A 23,829-nucleotide genomic window follows, 5' to 3' on the forward strand; every position below is an offset into this window, starting at 1 on the left:
CCACTTAATAAAACAAAAACTTGCACTTAGGTTAAGATTGCAAGGCAACATAAAAAACACCCAACACCTCTGTACCCCAAGCGTGGGTGCCTGAAGTTCTGCCAACCAGCTGGCATACCTCCCCCACCCAAGAGACTATGCCTTCCACTCACACAGGGCCTCCTGGAAAGGAGTTCTGGGAACTATAACCTTCTTGAGTTGGTTGTATTATGAGGGATACTTCAGTACTGTGGTCCCCCCCACCTCTCACCCCCCATCGTGGAGACAACAAGACAGAGGGGCAGAGCAGAGCATTGGATCCAGTTGGACCTGGTTCCCATCTTGACTGGGCCACTTCCTGGGCAAGTGTCTTAATGTCTATGGGCCTTAGTTTCTTCGTGTGCTAAGTGGGGTAAAATAACACTGTCCTCATGGGGTAGAAGAAAGTCCAAGATATATAGATATATTTTGTGTCTAAGGTTAAAATACTTTGAGCATGATAAACTCTCCCATTCTTCCAACATCACCAGGACCATACAACTCTTAAGGTATTTTAAATACCTGATTGATTTTTGGATATCTCACCTGGTTTTTGCTGACTGAACACATAAAGATTTTCTGTGACCATTCAGCTCTCAAAAGTACCCTCAAAACTATCGCCTGGGGCCACCTGGCTTATCGCCCACTAGGGCTGTTTTACAGATGGAGAAACCGAGAGGCAAAGTGACTTGCCCGTGTTCACCCAGGTGATCAACAGGGAAACTGAGTCTAAAACCAGCTTCTGGTATCGCTCCGCTTCCTCCCGTTGGAGTGTCCCCGAGACCTTTTTGATAGTCCAGGATGAAACCTTGAAGGAAGAACTGAGGCCTCTTCCTTGGATGACATGTGCTCAGAACTGAGTTCAAGGCCTGCCCCGACAGGAAAATAATGGGCTTAGCATCAGCCTGGAGGCGAAGAATCCTTGCCAAAGGGTTGGCCAGTGTTCCCTGTGGGCCTCCCAACTCTTACATCCTAGGATTCTAAAGGAGACAGAGCCAAGGTCCCAGGAACTCCCCGCTTCCTACCCCCCTGCAGGGCCTCTGTTGTCCCCAGAGGCCAGCCTGTAGGAAGGGGTCATATCTTCCCACAGGGGTCCCCGTGGCGTGGCTGACATGTCCTGAGAGAACCGCCCAGTAGCCTCTTGCCTCTCTACTTCTCAGGCTGGTATAATTCAGATGTCAGAACACTCCTCAGCTGGCACTGCCCAGCTATTACCTGAGGCTCCAGATCCTGTCATCACCATGGAAACACATTGGCCTGTGAGGTGCCCAAAACTCCCATCTACCTCCCCAGAACCATCCTGAGAGTTCAGCTGCTACGGGTACCCTCACACTCTGCCCACAGCACCTTAGGTGTGCAGCTTGGCCACGTGTTGGACCCAGCCCAAAAAGAGTTATGCTACTGTGGCTCCAGAGAAACTATTGGCCCAGACCTCTGGGAGCCAGGGCAGACTCATGGTCTCACCAAGCTAGCAGCTGTAGCTAAAGAGCAGTAGCCAAACTCAGCCAGAGAAGCAGGGAAAGCAATAACCGTGAAGGCATACACACGCAGCCATTGCCATTCTGGGTCTTGGCCCAAGGCATTCTTGTCTTCCAAGCAAAAGGGTCTCATCTTATGAGCACGTACAGCAGGTTTGCCATGTAGAGCCCTCCCCGCCACACCCAGAAACCTTTGGTTGGTCAAATAGTAAGTGTCACATACAGGGCTGTGATCTAGATCTGCCTGAGCCACAGCCAGGGCTGTTTTCCCTCTGTTGTGCTGAAAAACCATCCTCTCGCCATCCCAGAGAGCGGAGCCGTGTCAGCCCTTCCTGGGGCTGGTGGAGGTCTCTGACCCCCTCTGTGTTCACTGCCAGCCGCTGTTCAGGGCCCAGTCAGGCCCCCCGCTCCTGCCTCCTTCACAGACTGGGCTCTTACATGAGCAGAGATGCGCTTGCTTGTCAAGGAACATAATGAACTCAGTAGGGGCAGTAAGGTGACGATGGGTAGGACAGGATGCAGCAGAAGAGCAAGAGGCTTTCTGGGGCTGAGTCTTCCTTCCTGCTGATTACTTTTATTCTGAAATGCAGAGACCAGGTATCTTCTCAGGGGCAGTTTGTTGTTGTTGTTGTTTTGTTGTTTTGTTTTTTTCTTTTTCCCTTCTAACACATGCCTAAACTGCATTACTCAGGTCAAATAACCCCCTGGGACCCTTAGGCCACTGTCCAGTCTGTATAACCCAGCCCATTAATCTGGTAATAGGTTCCATTAAAGCCTCCTGCAGGCAGAAGAGCCTGTGGACCCCGCATGGGCATACACATCCCCCTGGATCACCGCCGAGCTCCGGGCCTGGGAGATGACGTAGCTTTGGATAATCCCAGCTCTGGTGCTGACAGTAGAGGTGGAGTAGCATCTGGAAACAGACACGCCTGCTTCTGAATATTAACTTTGCTACTTAATCACTGTGTGACCTTGACAGTTTGCAAAAGCTTTAAGGTTAGAGTCACATCGCTTCATGGGGCGTCTTTCACAGTCTCAGGATTGCCTCCATTTGCATGATAGAAAGAGTTTGGACTTTGGAGACGGACAGACTCCAGCTCTGCCATTTGTCCAACCGTGATGCCGTTCATTCATTGTCCATTGTCTTCATTCATTCAGCCCACATGTGCTCACTGTCTAACACGTGCCAGGGAGGGCCCGTGTCACAGGCAGTGAGAAAGCCTGAGACCTAGTCTGGTGACTGGTAGAGGAGACGGGCAAGTGGAGAAGCGACGAGAATCAGTGTTAAGGGAAGTGGAGGGGCGGTGGCCTCACACCCAGATGTGGGGCAGGAGAGGCTTCCAGAGTGACAGAGAAGCTGAGAATCACAGGGAGAGGAGGACTCAGTCAGGGAGAAGGGAAGGTCAAGGCAGAGGGCCCATGCGGTGAGGACAGCATTACGGACTGAGAGGTGAGGCAGGGCTTCTCACTGTAACACACTTCCTGCACCCGTAAAAGAGATAATATTCCTGAGCTGACTGAGTTATTTTGAGGATTAGGTGGGGCAATGCGTGGAAAGCACTCCACCTGGTACCTGGCAAAAGCTAGTTTCCCTAAATGGCTTTCAGGAAGGTTATAGCAGTAATAATAGCAGCTAACGATTATTGCACATTTGCTGTTTGTCAGGCCCTGTGTAGGCACTTGTAGATATCGTTTCAGTTCATCCACGAACCTATGAGGTTGGCACTATTATTATCCCTGTTTGAGAGAGAAGCAAACAGACAAGGAGTTCTGTTGCTTTGTCCAAGAGCACACAGCTGGAGGCAGGATTCCATCCCAGCCTCTCTCTCCCAACTTCCTCAACAGACCACCTGCTTAATGGGGGACGGATGACACAGAGCCAAGGAGGACTTTATCAAAAGGCGCCCCCCCACCCCTCATTCAGAGGTCAGCTTTGGGGACCCACGGGAGAGTCAAGTCTGACATCAGGGCTTTCTGGAACTTTCTTTGCAATAGAAGCGAGCAGATCTCACTAATGGGTTACGGTGCTTGGCTTCAGATGGGACACCCACCCCTCCGTGGGCTGCAGGAGAAGTCCAGAGCATATTTGCATTAGCTCCTCCCACACGGGTCAGCCAAGTAGTTGGTTTATAATAGAGAATTTATTGCATTGATGCTTCTGGGGCCCTGCCTAGGGAGCTGACACATGTCCATATTTCTTCAGAACCTATAAATTCCAAATTTGAGCTTGAGCTGGTATCACCCAGTAAAGGAAAGGAAGCTCAAGACAAAAGAATCTGACTCTGTTCTTTGTCCTCTGTCAAGAACAGGGTATGCATAGAGTACTCGTGGGGCTCTGGTTGTCGGTTCCACTTCACACCCCTTAACTGGGTTCACTGCACCCCCGCTGCGCCCATCAGGACTACGAAATTTAGCCACCGTCTGCCTCTGACCTTCCCGGGATAGATGACCCGCCTGTGGCCCATTGCCCTGGTCTCCCCTGGATTCTGATCTCCAGCTTCCAGTTGTAAACAGAGTGCTTTGATTGCTAAGAAGAACTATTTAAGCTAGTTCAAGTTTAGGCAGGTAAAGATACCACAACATTCTTATGGACCCAGGAACTAAAGTACAGCTGGACATGAGCACTCGAGCTGGAAAGCCACTAAAACCACAGCGGGACAGAATGAGCTCTCTTATCTCCAGATCTATCTGCCTCCTGCTTCATCTCCCCCTTGATCACAACTGGATTTCTCTTCTTGCACAGGCCCAACAGATCCCCCACACCCAAACTAAACGGCCTCACAGTCCTAGCGGCCAGCACCCACTGACCACAGTGTCTGGTATCTCATCTGGATGCCTAAGACTGAATAATCGGATGATGAGATAGTCACATTCCAGAAAGAGAAGGATGGAGGAGAGAGGAGGAAAGAAAGAGAATTGTTAATTCATTCTAAACTATGAGTTGGTGCCCACTGTGGTCTACTCAGCTGTGGCATGCAAGCAGGGCCATAAGGACCGTAAGCTGCCCTTTCCAAGGGCTGAGTATGGGCTCAAGCCAGAAGGGAACGCTGAATATTGCCTTTCCTATCTACACGTGGTAAGACATTGGTTCATGGTACCCAGACATGTGTTCTGTTGATTGCCATGTGCTTGTAGGCGAGGATAAGAGATACCTCTCTATTACCCTGCTCCCACGCTGGTCCCCTGCTCTCTTATTCACCCTCCAGACCTCCCAGACTAGGAAACCCTTATCCGCTGGTCTTCCCCTGGAGCCTGGCCAACCACTGCTGGATCTGCAGGAGGCAGAGAAGGCCTGGGCCCAGAGGACATCCCAGGCCCCAAAACAGCTGATATATTGCCCACTTCCCCCAACCCTCAAGAACAAAGACTTCTATCCAGGGGCTTCTGAAGGCCATTTTCCACACTTGTGCAGAAGGAGGGGGTGAAACATCTAGTACCATCTTGTGTGTGTGCGTGCGTATCTTATATCTTTACCTGGACTATCTCAGCGCCCCAGACCCAGCTTGCTGTTTGACAGCATCCTAATACTTCTCCTTCAGAGGAGGCTGGTCTTCTCTCAGCACCTTTATGCAAGGCCAAAGCTGGTGCTTGTTGGCTTCCATAGTATTCAGGGGGCCTTGGGTTGATTATGGAAGTGGAGCCTGTCTCAGTGGGATGCCTGTTTCTCCTGATTTAATGCATTTGTTTCTCTGTTCTTTTCTCTTTGGTGTGGCCGCCTCTCCTCTGGTGTCCAGCTGCAGAACTCTCTGAAGACTGATTTGTGTCTTGATCAGGGTCCAGACACAGAGAATGTTCCTATCGTGTACATCTGCCATGGGATGACGCCCCAGGTGAGTGCTCTGAGAGATCATCATGCTGGGAGTGTGCACGTGTGTGTCTAGTGTAGGGGACGAGAAGCTAAATTCTATCATGGCACTCTGGGCCCAGGGGCCTTGGGGGCTTTTCATTAGGAAGTATCCTCATAAGCGAAAAAGAGAGTCATACCTGCCATACCGGGAAGGAGTCTGAAGGAGCAGATGCTGGGATGCCAGGATCCGCTGGGGTGGGAGCAAGGAAGGTGATGTGTCTCTAAAAAGAGACACCTGCCTCTGTTGGGGAGACTGTGGGTAAATTACAGTCCTGGCTCTGGCAGTCATGCCTTTCCCTAGTAGGAGAGATCCCAAAGTTTCCCCCAGGCTCCCTGATGTCTCAGAGGTCCTTCGGAGTGCCACTTCACAGCCTCAGGCTCTGCCCCCTAGTAGAGCATACCTGGGACCAAAATTTACAGCCATGAGATCCTTTCTAGCTCTTCGGACCTTCTGGTGGAGAATGAAGGGAAGCTACCGGGAAAGTAAGTTATCCCCACAAAATTCTCTGTTCATAGTCTCGGCTTCAGATATCCAAAGAGGATGTTGAGACACTGGCAAGAGAAATGGTTTATTCAACAAAGTACAATGGACAATCATTGATCAAGAATGCTATAGATTGACCCTTTATGACTTGACATTTTCAGAGTTTACTTATCTTACCTCCAGAAGTGTACAAGGATTTTAAAAAGATATTTTAGTATCGAAGATATGTATATTTCTTCTATATGCATATCTGAGATATGCAATTGCATTTTAGTGTTAAAAGAGTTGTTACCTGCCTAAACACTGAAGGGTATTGTGATGTGTGTCTCCCGGTGTAGTATGCCAAGACTTCCCAGCGATTTCCATTGTGATCTCCACCGCCTTGTCCTTTTTGTGAATCAAGTTGCTGTGACATCACTGACTAGTCAGTCACAGGTCAGCAGATCACACTGTCTTCACTCCGCACAGTATAGCAACTCATTCTCCATTAATACAATGGTGTGACCTTTTAATGAGTGACTACTTTTATATAAACTTTTTATTGACATAGAACATATATACATAAAATAGACAAATTATAAGTGTACAAGATTAATGACTTTTCAGAACAAACACACTCATGTAACCAGCACCCAGGTCAATAAAAAGCATTAGTGCTTGATTTTGAATTTTAAGTAACTAGAATCAAAGGTTATATGCTTTCTCATGTTGGCGTATTTCTTTCATCATCATATCTGTAAAGTACATCATTACTGTTACGTGTAGTTGTAATTTGCTCATTTTTGTTACTATGTAGTATTGCATCTTATGAATGTACCATATTTACTATATATTCTACTGTTGTTGGACAGTTGGGCTATTGCCAGGTAGGCGATATTATAAATACTGATGCTATGAACATCTTGTCCATGTCTTTTAGCACACATGTGTACTCATTTCTTTTGGATTTATACCTAGGAGTAAAATCACTGAGTCATAGGGTTGACATATGTTCATTTTTTGTAGACACTACCTGCATTAGTCTGCCAGGGCTGCCATAATAGAATACCATAGGCTGGATAGCTTAAACAACAGAAATTTATTTTCTCAAGTTCTGAGGCTGAAAGTCCAAGATCAAAGTGCCAGCTGAGTTGGTTTCTGCTGAGAGCTCTCTTTCTAGCTTGCAGATGTTCACCTTGCCACTTTGTCCTCACATGGCAGGGGAAGAGAGAATAAGCAAGCTCGCTGGTGTCTCTTCTTAGAAGTACACTAATCCTATTGGATCAGTGCTGTACCCTCATGACCTCATTTAACCTTAACTTGAAGATTTGGGAAATTCTCAGCCTGTCCGTTTTGCAAAAAATGAGAAAGCTTCTTCTGGAGAGAATACCAAGAGTGTGACTGAACAAAGATTTGATTAAGAGATCATGGGTGGGACTCATGGACTTAATTAACCATCTCACAGCAGAAGGCATCAGTAGAGATGGGCTTATACCATCAGGTCACTGCCAATTTGAACTAAAGAGAAAGCAGCGCGGAATGAAGGAATGCTATTGGACTTCTTGGATTCCATAAGATGGGACCATAGAGCTATTCAATTGTGAACATGCACGATTCCTCAGGAAAGGGGAAGGCTGAAACCAAAGGTGATTTAGAGATCATCAGGGCTACCATTCCCACCACAGGCCCAGGGGTAAGGACGGGCCTGCTGCTCTGGCTTCAGTGGGTCCTGATGACCCTGCCCCATGCCAGAGGGGTGGGGCCAAAGCAAAGAGCACCTTGGGCAGGGCCACTGCAGAGAGCCGAAGGGACAGGCAGTCCTGCAGAGCCATTAGGGTGATGCTGCTACCCCAGTGGGCCTGGGAGGCAGAGTAGGGAGACAAAGATGATTACTTTTGAGCCTTAAGATTGAGTGGAATTTGCTTTGCTGGGTGTTGGGCTTGCTTGGGACCCAGCAACCCTTTCTTCCTGCCAGTTTCTCTCTTTTGGAATGCGATCATCTATCCTATGCCTGTCCCACCAGCATATGTTGAAAGCACATAACTTGTCTGATTTCACAGTTTCTTAGCTGGAGAGAAATTTAGCCTCAGGATGAATCATACCTTGAATCTCACACATCTGATTTAGATGATATTTAGATGATATTTGGACTTTAGACTTTAGAGTTGATTCTGGAATGAGTTAAGATTTTGGTGGCTGTTGGAGTGAAATGAATATGTGTTGAATGAGAGAAGGAAATGAATTTGGGGGGGCAGGAGCAGAATGCTATTTGACTGAAATGCTGTCACCCCAAAATTCATGTGTTGAAGTGCTAATCCTGACTATATTTGGAGTAAGGAAGTAATTAGGTTAAATAAGGTCTTAAAGTGGAGCCCTAATTTGATAGGATTGGTGTCTTATTAAGAAGAGCCACGAGAGAGCTCCATCATTTTCTCTCTCTCTCTCTTTGCCATATGAGGACACAAGGTGGTCACTTACAAGCCAGGAAGAGAGCTCTCACCAGAAACTAAATGAGCCAGCACCTTGATCTTGGACTTCCAGACTCCAAAACTGTGTGAAAATAAATTTCAGTTGTTTAAGCTGCCCAGCCTGTGGCATTTTGTTATGCAGTCAAAGCCATCTAAAATACTGTCAGTTTTCCAAAGTAGCTATATTAATTTTTACTCCCACCAACCATATATTAGAGTTCTAATTATTTCCCAGCCTTGCCAATATTTGGTATTATCTGTCTTTCTAAACTTTTAGACATTGTGGTAGTTGTATAGTGCTATCACGTTGTAGTTTTAATTTGCATTTCTCTGATTTTTAGTGCAGTCGGGCACCTGAGTTTTCAGTTGTTCTTGAATGTGCGCCAAGATGACCATGTCATAGGTAGTTTGGTCTTTGTATAACTTTCCCCTCTGCTTTTTAATGTTTATAATCCAGGACACAACAGGTGAACTTCCTTTGAACAAATCTATGTGGAAATGTGCAGGGTTGGTGTTTACCTAGTGCACTGACCAGGTATCAGGTGTTTCCTCTGTGGGACGGTGGGTGTCTGTTCAAGCAGAGGCTGCTGTCTCCCAGCTGCAGATGATTCCATCCGGGGCAGTCTGTGCTGTTAGGAGCGTGGATTCTGGAGCCACCTTGCCTGAGTCCAAATGTCAGCTTTAAACTTTCTAGCTGTGAACCTTTGGGCAGGTTTTTAAATTTGGGGCTATTTTTTAAATCCGTAAAATATGGATTAATAATGGTATATACCATAACAGTTGTTGTAAGGATTTAATGCATTTAAAATAGTGCCTGGCATATAGTAAGCGCTCAATAAATGTTAGCGATTAATATTGCTAGAATGATAATGTTATTATCATTACTGCTCATGGAGCCTTGCTCAGTGTAAATACCCTCAAGTTTCTAACTCCAGCCCACACTGGACTGCCTTTCCTTGACCTCATGTGCCATGTGCCATGGGTTCCTGCTCTGGTCAAAGCCAGCCCATGGACTATGAGAGCATTTTGCTATAGCAGCAAAAATGCAGTGGGGTGGGGCAAGGGCAGTGAATGGAGCATCAGGAAGCCTGAGTCCTAGGCTTGGTCTTGCCACACATTTGCAATGTCACCTTAACCCTCTCTGCGCCTTTATTTTGTTTTATTCTTATTGAGGTGTGCTTTTACACTAAAGTATACACATCTTGACTGTACAGTTCAATGAGTTTCCACATTTGTAGACACTGTACAGGCACCACCCAGATCAAACCCATGATCCCAGCGGGCATCCTCATTCTGCCTCTTGGTCAATACCTCTACACAAAGGTAACGACAATTCTGATCTCCAGCACCACTGATTAGTTTTGTCTGGGTCTGTATTCTTATCTGCAAGTGAGGAAGTTGGACTGGCCATCTCCAGGCCCATCTCTGCCAGCTCCGACAATCCGCTTACCTCAAATTCTTTAATTCTGAAATTCAGTTGGCCCGGGAAGCTGTGAGTTTGTGCTATGCTTGCCAGGAATACTGGGAGCTGCCTTCCCTTGATGTTTTGTAAATCAGCTTCCCGATGTGGAACTGCAGCAAGCCTTAAAGACTTGGGTCCCCCTCCCCGTTCCCCACAGAGCCCTCTCATAACTGGGCTGTGTATGGAACACTGGGGCCCAGTTTCCCTCCCCTACCAGGCCTGCAGCTGAGGCACACAGCCCAGAGGTAAGGAGGCTTGAGACCAGCCTCAAATCACACACATTTCCCAGAACAGAGAGGTGTAGGGACCCTGCTGCGGCAGGGATTTGTTGAGTCTGGCCTTCCCAGTGACTTGGGAGAGCTGGGGAGAGCTGGTCGTCCTGGAGATGGGCTGTGTATCCTTGGCAGGAGTTCATCCATCCGCTAGGGATGGATACAGGTACAGGGGATAAGCAATGGGTGAGGGGGCAGGGCCTCTGGTTGGCAAGGCTTCCCAAAGGCATCTACTAGCCCTTAAGAATTTCACTGGCCCATGGAAGAGACAAGAAAAGGAGGAGCTCAGGGTTATGACCTTAGTACAAGGTCAGGGTACCTCTCAGAAGGAAACTATGGATAGATACGGGCCTCGGGGGTACTCTGAATCTCCCAGACTTGGTCCATGCCTAAATGCTCAATATGCATTTCCAGGAACATTTTCCCCTCCCACTAACAGCTCTCAGCTACTCTCTTGGTACCATAGCCACAGAGGTCAAGGAGAGCCCAGGGAAGTTCACAGACGGGACTGCCACGCAGAGTTGTGCGGACTGTGCACTGTACAGCTCCAGAGAAGGGAGGTGGCACCTCACATGGTCGTCTGGGGAACAGAGACCTGCCCGAGGTGACAATCTTTCTGGGCTCTGTTATGAAACCTCACATGTTCTTCCCGGGCATCACACTTGATAGGAAACGTAAAAATGTTGAAAGGCAAATGATGAGGTATATAGTGGCCAAGAACCAGACTACCCAGGTTCAAATCCCAGCCTTACCGCTTATTTACCTGGTTCCCTGGGTAGGTGTCATAACTTCTTTGAGTCAATTTCATAACCTATAAAGTAGAGATTATAGCAGTATTTACATTTTAGGGTTGTTATAAGAATTAAATCAATTGAGGCACATAAAACACTTAGACAACAAACTTGGTACACAGTCATTGCTTACTAAGTACTGGATAATTATTACCAGATTGGTAAAGAGACTCAAGAGCGTGTCCTTATGAATGGGACTTGTTTAGCCTGGTGAGGAGCAAATTTAAGAGAGACATGAAACTTCCAAAATTATAAGGACACAGATTTTTGACTGAGTATAAAGGAAATTCTTCCCAGTCATCGGCTCAGGCAACGATGACCTCTCCATCATCAGAGGTGTCCAAGCCATGTCTGGTGGGCTCCGGGGGCATTATGATAGGTTCCTATGTCACGTAGATGCTCAGACTGAGAAATCTCTAAGGGTACTCCCACCCTGAAGTTCTATGACTTTTTATTCATTACCTCTTTTTTATTTGTCTTTAATGAATGAGAGTCCATTATTTCCCAGGTGCTGCTCTTGGCCTTGGGAGAGAGTGATGAGCCGTATGGAAGTCACTGCCCTCCTGAAGCTGTCATTCTAGCGCTGGAGACAGACTTTTCTATATTATTTAATCCTTAAGTCTTCAGCTTAGCCAGGGCTTGGACTCTTTTCTTTCTCAGGAATTATGTATTGATACATGGCCGCCGTTGAGCTGCATGCCTTGGATTTCAGCCAACCCTGGCCAAGAATGGTGAAGGAGGAAGAGGACAAGAAGGCAGCATTGCGAGTTGGCTGCGTTCATCCTGCCAGCTTTGAGGATGAACTTCCCATCGTTGTTTCCTTCTTCCAAATTTCTAAGTTTTTCCATTTGGGGTTTTAAAGCCAGAGAGAACCTGTATCAACCAGGTAGTAATCAGTCCCCAATCCTCACTGGCATTAACCAAACAGGTTAATCTTGTCAATTCAAAAAAGTAAAACATTTTACATTAAACATTAAACAAATTACAATGAGCATATGAAAGAAAAAACTTATTTAACTCAATAAGGGAAGAAGTAAGCAGTACTCAAAGCATTTGAGGAACTCAGTATCTGTAGGCATTTTCTAAAAAACAGTGTTAGAATAAGATTATAGATTAGATACAAAAGTAGTTAATGTCCTACAGGGAAATAAAATCATAGCCTTTAGTGTGATCTTTTCTACCCAGACATAAATGTAGACGTTAATGGTTAACTTCGTAGTGTCTGAGTGCTAATCAAAAGGTAAATAACAAAGTCAAACACAGGTGTATTCTCTTGGAAAATTACATACTCTTGGGTGGGCTTGTTACACAATGCTCCAGTTATGGTATTGAAAGGAGAGCTAACCTCCCTTTCTTTTTGCCTTATTTCTAGGTCTCAGGCATTTCTCTTCGCCTTTTCACAAGGTTGGCTAGAGACTCAGGTGCCCTTGTGGATTCAGCACATGGCCTTTCCCCCCAGGTATTTCCTAGGGCAGCCATCACAAAGGAGCCCAGGCTGAGTGGCTAAGAGAATGGAAATGTATCGTCTCACAGTTCTGAAGGCTAGAGGTCCAAGACGGAGGTGTTGGCAGGGCCCCGCTCTCTCTGAAGGTGCTAGCAAAGGATCCGCAGCTTCCGCAAGTTCCTTGGCTTGTGGCAGCGTAACTCCACTGTCTCATGGTGTCCTCCCTGAGCACGCGTCTGTGTGCGGAGTGCCCCTCTCTATGCGGGTGCCAGTCCTCCTGGATTTCGGGCCCACCCGCTCCAGCGTGACCTCATCCTAACTTAAACAATTACACCTGCAGTGACCCTATTTCCAAATAAGGTCACCTTCTGAGGTGCTAGAGGTGAGGACGTCAACACGTACACAATTTGAGGTACACAGTTCAACCCCCAACACCCCCAAAGAGGAAGAGTGTGACTAGAAACCTGACTTCCGTGCCTCCGACGAAAAGTGCGTCACATCACCTCCTGTCACATTTCATTCACCAGAGCTGTCACATCCCCCTGCCTCACTACAGGGGATGGGGAAAGTTAGGGGGCCCAGGAAGCCTTGTTTCTGCTGCACAAACTTAAGTATTTTTTAAATCGCTTGCTCCTCTGACAAATAAGAAAACAAGAAAATGGCAACTGGGAAAGTGAACCACTTGCCTGGGGTCACACCACGAGGTACTGGTCAAGACAGGGCTAGGAAGGATGCCTGTATTTTGACGTCCGTGTTCTCCTCCAGTTTCATTCATTCATTCATCAAACACAGGCTAGGTTGTCTTTCAGGAAGTCGCTGTATTTTGGAAAGTTTCATTTCCCTTGAAGAACAAATTTGGCCTAGTGATAGGAGTGGTATTGTAAAGCCACTTAGAGTGGGGCCCAGTGGGGCCCAGAGACATCAGGGACCCACAGGCAGCTTGGGCGAGGAAGAGGGGCCAGGTTCCCATCTGTGTTTCAACCCTTCGAGAGATTCTGCCTCAATGTTGTTTAAAAAGTTCACTCTGATAGCGTTGTGATATTCCTGGGTCTCAGAGAAGGCCCTGGGTAGGAGAAAGCCTAGTGTGAGTAGTGGAATGAGTGAGGTGAAGCTGCTGGGAAGCATGCTAACTGGTTAACGAATAAACGTAACCATTTTATTTAAATTAGCAGCAAATTTCAAGCAATGCTCAAAATAACTGAGAATATTAGCCCTCATTAGAGTAACAGCCTGGAAAATTTCTTCTGCTGGGAAAAATACAACAACGGGATCTCCCCACAGGCTCTGTTTATTCAGTCAATCACTCGTTCACTCACTTGTCCATTCATTTTCTCATTCAACAAACATGCATTGAGTATTATGTTAGGTCAAGAACGGTGAGATGCAGAGACCGCTTTACCCAGGTCCCTGAGCTGGAAGAGCCCGGGTCTAGAGGGGGAGGCAGGCACTTAGATAATTACTGTCCATACGGTGCGACCTACAGCGCCACACCACTTTCTCATGAGGCCGTCAGAGGAGAAACAGGACAAGACAGGGTCTGGGCTCGTCTCCCATTCTTTCTGCCTCAATCTTCTAGACTTTAAAGGACACAGGGGGAAAAAGGTGCTTGTTCTATAGGAAGGTAAATTCTTGGCTGTAGAAGAAAGAAGATGAAAGGGACTTAAATTCCTTCTAAACTTTTTGAAATACTGAAGCTGCCACGTTTATGCTTCAGGAAGTATTTTTTGTCTCAAGGTATAAAGATTAGAATTGAGTTGAAAGAGGTCTTCTATTTACCCCGGAGATGAATTCCATGTTAGATCAGGTAAAGTGTTTAAGAGAAGTATGGAATTGTAGATGGAATTTGTTGCTTTGCTTTTTGGAATTTTTGAAATTTCTTCTTTTTTTTTCACTTGGCTCTCCATGCATATACACACACATGGAGAGAGAGAGAGAGAGAGAAATGAGTGAGAAAACTAGCTTATTTCTGGCTGCCAATCACTCTCTAGAAACCACCCTTCCCACATGGGGTCATAATAAAGCCATCACCCCGGCCCAGTCGGCAATGCTCCCAAGGCCAATGCCTGGGGCATTAGAGGCCCTTCGTGGACTGCGCTTGCACCCCCAGAACTTTGAAGTCACATCTCAGAGACGGTTGAAAAAGTTTTACTTTGTGGGCCAAGAATTTAAATCGCCAGCCACGTCTCTGTGACCTTTGGCAGACTTGTTCACCTCTCTACAGCTGTCATCTATAAATGAGTAAGATTGCCAGGCACCAAGTGGTTGTAAGGTTTTGAAAAACTTCCCTGAGTTTGTTTCTTGGCTCCTTGCGTGTGGTTGTACCGCCCAGGCGTCAGCTGAGGACAGCGGGCGCAGAGCCCCGACTGGATTACAGCCTGGGGGGAGCCTTACCCAGTCCTGAAGCTCTGGCTGGTCACCCCCTCACCTCCCCCACCCCCGCCTTATTTGGGGACTCATCCAGATAGGGCTATTAGGCGCTCTTCATTTTTTAAAATACATCTTCTGCATTTAATATTTTATTTTACAACATATTTCTTAGAACTTCCAAATACTAATTTTATCATATTTTTTAAAAAATTCTGTAAATCATTAACTCTTCCACTAAAGTAGAAATTGACTGTGGTAAAATACAGAGTAAGATAGTCCTTTGTTTCTGACCCAGGAGTCGTGTTTTCTACCAGCATCTATTAGGTTAACTTGTTAGTAGGGTAAATGCCCAGATCCTTTACAATTCTTTTATTTTTTAATTGAAGTATAGTTGCTGTACACTGTTATATAAGTTACAGGTGTACAATAGAGTGATTCACAATTTTTAAAGGCTGTACTCCACTTAGAGTTATTATAAAGCATTGGCTACGTTCCCCGTGTTGTACAACACATCCTTGTAGTTCGTTGCATACCTAACAGCTTGTACTTCTTAGTCCCCTACCCCTGCGTTTCCCCGCCCTCTCCCCTCTCTCCACTAGCTTGTCCTCTATATCTGTGAGTCTGTTTCTTTTTTGTTTTCTCACTGGCTTGTATTATTTTTTAGATTCCACATATAAGTGATATCATTCTCTGACTTATCTCACTTAGCATAATACCCTCCAAGTCCATCCACTGTGCTGCAAATGGCAAAATTTTGTTCTTTTTTGTGGCTGAGTAGTATTCCGTTGTGTATACATACACCACATCTTCTTTATCCATTCTGTTGATGGGTACTTAGGTTGCTTCCATATCTTGGTCATCGTAAATAGCGCTGCTATAAACATTGGAGTGCATATATCTTTCCAATTAGTGTGTTCGGGTTTTTTGGAGTGGAATTGCTGGGTCATATGGTGGGTCTCTTTAATTACTGGCCTCACACAATTCCAGGGTCCATCATTCCAATGATCCACCATTCCTGTGGGATACAGAGTGAGTGGTGCACCCAGGGTGATGGAGCAGCTCGTCCTGGGACGCCCTGCTTTCTGCACATCCTCCAGGCAGCCATCCCTCAGCTCCTCTCCTTGGCCCTCTCCATTCATGTGCAGGCTGGTTGTTTGAGGGGGTAGCTTTTGCTCCAGAGGACCCAGGGCAGTGATGGATGCCCTCATGAGCTTGGGGTCAGGCGAGACTGGGGTCCAGACAAGTTCTACCCACAGCACATGTGTGACTGTGGCCAGTGACTCGGTCTTTCTAACGCCAGTTATAATCCGTGCATCAGGGCTTCACTAAATTATTATGAGGGCTCTGATGGCCCATATGTGACAACACCTAGCCCGGTGCCTAGAACATGATGGTTGGTGTGATTATGTCACACCCAAGGGCAGGCTGTCCACGGGTGCAGAAGGGGACACTCAAGGGCAGGAGGAGCAGGCTGACGACCAGTGCTGCTTTCTCTCCCAGCACTGCCTCCCTTAGATCCGGCTCCTCCACAGGGCACCAGGTGGCCCAGGGGACCACCACAGGGCTCCGTCTCCATCACAGACACCCACTGGGCCCACCTGTGGGTATCTGCCTGGAGCCGGTCCCACCCTGCTTTAGGACAGCACCCCACTGCCATTTCCCTTTCAGTAGTTGCACACCGAGCAGAGCCATGGCCCTGACACATCAGCTCAGCGCAGGGCGCAGGCGCACAGGGAGGCAGCAGACGGATGCGCTTGGCCCACAGATGTTGGTGCCGCAGTGGTGGCCTCCTCTGTCGCCAGGCGATGCTGAACCCGGGCTGCTCCTGCAGCTTTGGTGCTAAAAAAAGGAGTCCGCTTGATTTGCTATTCATTTCATGTGATATGTGCTTCACTTCCTGTCCAAACTCCGCAACTAGAGTTGTAAACAGCGAATTTTGTGTGACTTTTATTAAGCTTCCACAAGCTGGAAAGGAGCAGTCATTCGTGGCGCCGCAGTGGGCCTGCAATGAGAAAACCAGTTCCGGCTCGCTACCCAGACAGAGGCTGAGCTTCTCAACCCCCACCCACGTTCTTGGAGAGCTTTGCCTCCCAGGCCTCGGGCCTTGGGGCTGGGTCGCTGAACCAGCATCCGAGGAGCTGAATTTGGAACCCAGTTTGGCTCTATGGTCTCTGACAAGTCACTTCACCTCCCTGAGCTTCAGTTTCCTTATCAGGAGAGTGGGGGTGGGAGCTGAGATTTAAATCAAGTAACAAACTCCTACGTGCCTGGCCCCAAGCCTGGCACAGAACTGGGCCCACTGGTGTTGGCTTCTTGTTCTAATTAGGGCAATCTCTCAACAGTTTTGGGGAACTTGCTGATCTGCCTAAAGATAATGCTAAAAACAGCTTACACTTAGTTGTTTACCGTTCCTAGGAATCTTTCTAAATGTTTTGTGTATATAGTCTCGGTTAAAACCCTCAAGAGCCCTGGGAAGTAGGTACTGCTATTAGCCCATTTGTACAGGGGAGAAACTGGGCTCAAGGCAATTAGATAACGTGCTCAGGCCACTCAAGTACCGAGTGGTAGCACCTGGCTTGAAACCCCAGCTGGGAGCCCATGCTCAGAGACATGACTCAGGATTGCCTCCCAGGTTTCCTAAGATGCGTGGCCTCTGCTCTCAGGAAGTTCTAGGGACAGAGACAGGACAATAAGCCACCACTGTGTGGTGGGATGAAGGCTCGGCACCTAAGAGATGTTCAGGGTGCACTTGCTGGACGAGTAAAGACTGCGAGTGGTGAGAATACAGAGAGGGGGTAGCTGATTTAGCCAACCACCAGCCATGCTCTTCTTCTTGGGATCTAAAGGAAAACCGAGGCTCACTTGCAGTTTGCTCCCTGAAAGGACTTAATGGCAGGGTCCAGAGACTGGGCTGAAGACGATCTGAAACTACTACCCAGTCGACATTGCCCTTCCCACCCAGCCTGGACCAGGCCACGGAACACAGGCACATCGGCTCTCTTGACGGACGAGGGCTGTCTGTACACGCCCTTGCCTGTGGAGTTCCTGCTTTCTCCTGAGGAGCTGGGGCAACTGTCTCCCCGTGGACGCGAACCCCACGAATGCTCCAACTGTGCTATGCTGTTTTATATAAGGGACTTGAGCACCGTGGATTTTGGTATCCGCAGGGGTCCTGGAACCAATTCCGCATGAATAGTGAGGGTCAGTTGTCTATATAAATGTAATTATCACCACAGTTGGCGGATATGTACGTGAATTGGTGTACTTGGTGGTGGTCTCTCTCCACCGCTAGATCGTAAGCTCCTTGAAGGCAGGCACTTGGCTTTGTTCTCCAGTGTATCCCTGGTGCCTAGCGCACTGCCTGGCACAGAGTGGGGTTCAGTGCCCCTCCGGTTAGCAAATGGATCTGTTCATAACGTTGGTGGACTTTTTAGTGAATGAAGGTAGTCTTCATAACACGACCTCCTAGCAGCCTGCCCAGACACACTGGCTTTGCCACTTACCAGCCTTAACCCCGAAGCCTGACCCTTCCTCTGTAAACTAGAGTTAAACTCACCTCTCTGATAGAGGTTTTGTGAGGGTTAAATGGAGAAATATATTAGATGCTCAGCACTATGCACGGCACACAGGAAGTCCTCAATTAATGCACCATCATTGCTGATACCTTTATTCGTAGTTATTATTAGTCAAGATAGGATCTGGCAGGATCTGTACCTCTTCTTTTAGATTCCGTATTTTTTCATGGAGACCCAGCGATGGGAGCTTGAGAGATGAGCCCTCCATCTTGAGATGGAAGCCAGATCCTTGTCACTTTTCTTGATGAGGGCCAGTTGCCATGGGCACAGGTTGGACAGGAGCGGGAGCTTCTCCTGTCACCAAGTCTTGCTGGCACACAGAGCTGGCCCGCCTTTCTGTTTGGCCACACCCCCAGGCAAGAGAGACTCTCAGACCCTAAGGGTTGTCCTCTTGGCAGGGACCCCTACCCCACCCCAACCAAAGAGCTTTGTGTAACTCACTCCCCCACGGAAGCTGGTTTTGCACAACTGCATCCAGAAGAGGCCGTGATGAGAACAGCAAGACAATGATAGAATGTAAGTGGCAAACATTCTGTCTCAGGAGAGAGACTGCTCCCGAACAGCACCGACACAGCTCCCCACCTGTCCAAAGACACTCCCTCTTTTTTTCATCCATTTGGAGCGGGAAGCAGGGAGGTTTCCCCATAGTCTATATGAATGCTCTGCTGTCCCTTATACAAAGCGCCAGCCATCGAGAAGTGGGCTGCTCCCTGCTGCTGTTTCTTAGTTGGGTGTCGGTGGCATTTTGGGTGGGACTATCCTACTCAGTGCAGGATAATATGTAGCATCCCTGGACCCTGACCACCATGTGATGTGGGACCAAAACATCCCCCAAGCATTTCCAAAGGTCCCCTAGAGGAGGTGGTACCACTCCTTGCTAAGAATGTAACAAAGAAGGAGTATAAGAAATAGGCTTGGAGATTTGGAAATGGCTAGTGGCACTGAGTGGGGATGTCTGAATTGTATTTATATCAGGGAAGCTTAAGGATATGTTTGTCTATTTCAAGAAAGTTCCTAAGTAGATGTGTTCAGAATATATCATGGATATAAATGGATTCTTGTATTTGATTTTCCCAACTAACTCCATTGTCACCACACTGCCTTTGTCCCGGCTGTTTTTTCTGAAATCTATTCATTGCTGCACATTAGTCCTGCCAGCGCCGAGTTTTAGTGGAGTCCTTGAGGTTAGCACTGTGTTAATATACTGGGAATTTCAGCAGAGCTGGGCTCTCTAAATCAATCACCAAAACAGCTTTATTTTTTTTCTCTTGCTCAAAATAAACTGTGAAATGCAGGAACATGTGTGGGAGTGGAGGTTGACTTGGGTGAAGGACACACTTAAAAGGAAAATTTCATAACTTTTTTTCTGCAGGAAAGAGGACCTGCTGGTCTTAATTCTTGTAGAACTGGGCTACAGAACACATTTATGTCTCTGCAGTATCTTTAGCTCCACGAAATATCCTGGGCTACTCAGAAGTCACTCAGTCACGTTTGCCTGGGGCGTTGTAAGAGGGTGAGTCAAAAATTATCCTCACTCTGGCTGTAGAATTTACAGAAGTTGTGTGTGTGTGTACTTTTTTATTTTAAGCTCTTTATTGGAATATAATTGCTTTACACTCTTGTACCAGTTTTTGAGGTACACCAAAGTCAATCAGCTGTATTTATACATGTATCCCCATATTCCCTCCCTCCCACAACTCCCTCCCACCCTCCCTGTCCTGGCCTTCTAAAGCATCACCCATCATTGAGTTGATCTCCCTTTGTTACACAGTAACTTCCCACTAGCTATCTATTTTACATTTGGTAGCATATCTATGTGTGTGCTACTCTCTGACTTCTTCCCAGCTTCCCCTTCACCCCCTCCCCAACCCCGTGTCCTCAAGTCCATTCTCTACATCTGCATCTTTATTCTTGCCCTGTCACTGGGTTCATCAGTACCATTTTTTTAGATTCCATATATATGAATTAGCATACGGTGTTTGTTTTTCTCTTTCTGGCTTACTGTGCTCTGTATGACAGAATGGATAAAGAAGATGTGGCACATATATACAATGGAATATTACTCAGCCATAAAAAGGAATGAAATTGAACTATATGTAATGAGGTATATAGACCTACAGAAGTTTTTTTTTTTTTTTTTTTTTTTAATTTTATTTTTTTGAGGGGTACACCAGGTTCAATCAACTGTTTTTTATACACATATCCCCAGAGGTTTTAATACAACCGGAGTGCGGATAATTTTTGACTCACCCTCATACTTAACAAATTTGTGTTGGACACAGGAATGACTAAATTCATGGCAAATTTAAGCCTTTCAAGTGATGACCATGATATGGACTGATCAGTGTTCGCTTTTTCAATCCCCCTGAGGGTTTCTAGGGTGGCAAGTTTCACCTTGACATCTACCTACTCTGGAAAATGAGGACAGCTGATGCCACAGGAGTCTTTTATCCCCCATGATGTAGATGGTAGTTGCAGAACATCTAGGAGGACCTGGTAGCCAGAGAACCTCCATCTAAGGAAGTGAATGAGGAGGAGGAGTAGGGGAGTATAGACTCCTCTTCCCCAGTTTTTGCTCTGAAGGGAAGGAGAGAAGGGGGCTGCCTATTAGAAGAGGGGGGGGAGTTGAGATAAGTGTGTATTAAGATTTGGTTTTTAAGGAAGGCAATAAGGGAGCATGTTTTGAGACTGATGGAAAGAAGTCTGTAGAGAAAGAGGTCTGATAGATGGGGAGGGAATGAAACAACATTCTCAGGGTGGGGACAGGGCAGGGATGGGAGAGGATGGGGTCCAAGGCCAGTGGGGTGGGCCCTGGTGTTGGAAAGGAACTTCTGCCTCTGAGGCTCAAGGGAAGGATGGAGGGACATTCAGGAGGAACAAGTTTGCAACTGTCTTGCAAGTAAAGCAGGGGGTGTCTGGATGTATCAGCGAGGAGAGAAGATTTAGGAACCCTGCTCAGGGGAAGTGGCTCAGAGTCTGGGCAGGCACTCAAAGAAGGAATACCAAGTAGTGCTGTGGGGTCCTCTTGATGTTGAAAGCCAGGAGCTTGTGGTGGGTCTAACTTGCCCAGTTCTGTGATTTTTCTCGGAGTTACAGAAAGCTCCACATCCAGGGCATGGGTGTGGAGAAGGGGTATGAGGCTGCAGAGGTGGGGTTTTCAGGGTGTCGAAGGCAGAAAGGATGAGGAATTAAAGACCTGAAAGTGCTGACCAGGGGGTGAGGGCAGGAATGTGAGTAGGGGCCTTCCTAGGGACTTGAGAGGCCAGGGGGGAGAGGAAGCAAGAAAAGGTTATTACTCAGAAGGTCTCCGTCAGCTTGATGAGCAGGCGTTGGGGAAGTTAGAGAGGGGCTCATCGAGATTAGGGTTTCAGGGGTGCAGCAGTTCGGGCACTGAGAGCTGGAGTCAGGGGGTGGGAACTGAGGCCATGGTGCAGGTTGGGTCATTCATTGATTAGGACTCTGAAGTCTTGCTGGTCGGATGTAGAGGAAGCTGTGAGCCTGAGGCCAACGACCTTGATGGATGCGGTGGGCTACCTGGGAAGCACCTGATGAGAACAAAGTAGGCAGAGCGTGGTGGTGTCTAATGTCTGATGCTTAAGGAGGAGATGTTTTTATGCCAGGATGGAGGAGCAGAGGTGAGGAAGGGGCACCATGGGGAAAGGAGAGTCTCAGCTCCGTCTAATGTCCCTGGTGAGAGAATCAGCGGGTTCAGAAGCACGCGGGTGGTGGTATCCTCCAGGAAGAGCCGTTTTGGAAGAGACAGTGTGGGGCTGCATCTTGCAGGCCTACAAGCCTTGTAGTTGCCCAGCTTCGAGACGAAAGAAAAAGCCCAGAGACCACAACAGAGTCATCAATGGCCTGTTAGACAGGGGATCTTACACAAAAGATTCTGGAGTGACACCCCACCGTGTGCAGCAGACAGTGCACAGGACATGGCAGCAGTGTGTGCTACTGGGAGGAGAAGGAGGCTACCATTTATAGGGGAAATTGACATCAGGGAGGCTCATCAGTTTACAGGGGCTGATTATTAGCCCTGTAATTAAGAGGTACAGTCATGTGAGTGAAGCAGGGACTGGTCAAGCGGGGGATGTACAGAGAGCAAGAGAACAGCCAGTTTGAAGGGCCTTATCATATACATAGGCAAAGGCCTTTTTGCTTGGAAAGGACTGTCTTTGAAAGACACTGGCATTCTGATAGGTGCTTAGGAGGGAGGCAAACAAGGGGAGATTTACCAGGAAAAGAAGCAGAGCATATCAAGGGGTAAGAGAGGGTGAGAAAGCCCCATAAAGACAGCACAAATTAAATCTTAGGTACACACTTAGGCCCCATGGGAACTGGGAGTGGGGGAGGAAAGGGATGACAGAATCAGACTGGGGGAACCACATCCCCTTTACTGCAGCCACTGCAGTCACCCTCAGTCCTGGCTTCTGTGCTCAGGACAAAGTGCCCACATCCAAAGCTATCTCCAGCCTCACGGCAATGGAACTCTGTCCCCTGTCCCCATCATGTCACGCTTTCAGCCCAGGATCATCAGAGCACCAGGAAAACCCCACTCTGCCAGGGAAAAGGAATCATAGTCCGAGCTGCCAAGGGGAAAAGAGGGCCGAGTCTTGGCAACCTTGAGAGGTCAGGGAAGACTTCCTGGAGGAGGAGCTGCACCTGGACCTTAAAGGAAGAGTAGGATGCGTGGAGCAAAAGCAGAGCGGGAAGAGCATGTCAGGAGTGGGGCGCAGGTGGATAGGGGGTGGAATCGAAGCCTTTGTTTCTTTCTTTAGTAAAAAGCAGGGTATCTTAGTGGTTGAGAGCTGGGCTTTGGAGCCAGGTGACCTGAGTTTAGCTCCGAGCTCTGCCACTTGCTGTCTGTTCACTTACCTCTAATTCTGTTTTCTCACCTAAAAATGGAGATGATCATACACCCACTTACGCGGGGTTATTTTGAAGATTAAATAAGTGTGTTTGTAAAACACTTAGCATCCCTGACACCCCTGTAAGATGAGCTACCTGGATCATTACACTTTTGCCACATAGCAAACTACCCCAAGATTTAGTGGCTTAAGACACATCCATTTATTTAGCCCAAGGTTCTGAGGATCAACCATTTGGGCTGGGTTGTGCTGGCCCTGTCTTTGGCTGGTCTCAGCTGGGCTCGGTCAGGCAACTATGGCCAATAGCTGGTCACTAGTTGAGTCAGCTTCTGGAGGTGGGCTGACGGTCAGCTGGAGTGAGGGAGCTTCTGGGCCACGTGTGGGTCATCATCCCAGGCTGCTTCACGTGATGGCGACAGGGGTTTCTAAGGGCAGCAGGAAAGGGCACGTGCAACCCCATGAGTGTTTTTCGGGTCTCTGCTTGCATCACATCTGCTACGGACATTTTGTCAGGGGTCAAAGAAGGCACACGGCCAAGTGCAAACTCAACAGGCAGAGAAATAGACTCCATCTTTGAAAGGAGTAACCAAGCCACATTGCAAAGTGGTTCACATGCAAGGATGGGGATCACTATTTTTATAATGTATCACAATGCCCTATCATGTTCCCTTTGCATTATTTCATTAATTCACTCATTCATTTGCTCACTCATTCATGCAAAAATAATTATTGAGCACCTACCTTGTGGGATGGCAAGAAGAGGAATCCCCAAAAGAATG

General features: G+C 47.5%; 1 protein-coding gene across 5 annotated transcripts in view; it reads left to right on the forward strand.

Annotated features, from left to right (window-relative positions):
• The window catches only part of GALNT18 (polypeptide N-acetylgalactosaminyltransferase 18), a 332,353-nt gene that overhangs the window by 280,564 nt on the left and 27,960 nt on the right, over positions 1-23,829 (forward strand). For 2 of the 5 annotated variants that reach the window (XM_057748638.1, XM_057748636.1), the window contains one exon: positions 5,231-5,326. In XM_057748638.1, coding sequence (XP_057604621.1) covers positions 5,231-5,326 — 96 coding nt within the window. Of the gene's footprint in view, positions 1-4,702; positions 5,201-5,230; positions 5,327-6,165; positions 6,540-23,829 lie in introns of those variants that run through there. The other 3 variants (XM_057748639.1, XM_057748635.1, XM_057748637.1) reach the window with 3 other exon arrangements.

The sequence above is a fragment of the Hippopotamus amphibius genome, chromosome 9 (assembly GCF_030028045.1).
Source record: "Hippopotamus amphibius kiboko isolate mHipAmp2 chromosome 9, mHipAmp2.hap2, whole genome shotgun sequence".
In the NCBI taxonomy this organism is placed as follows: domain Eukaryota; kingdom Metazoa; phylum Chordata; class Mammalia; order Artiodactyla; family Hippopotamidae; genus Hippopotamus; species Hippopotamus amphibius.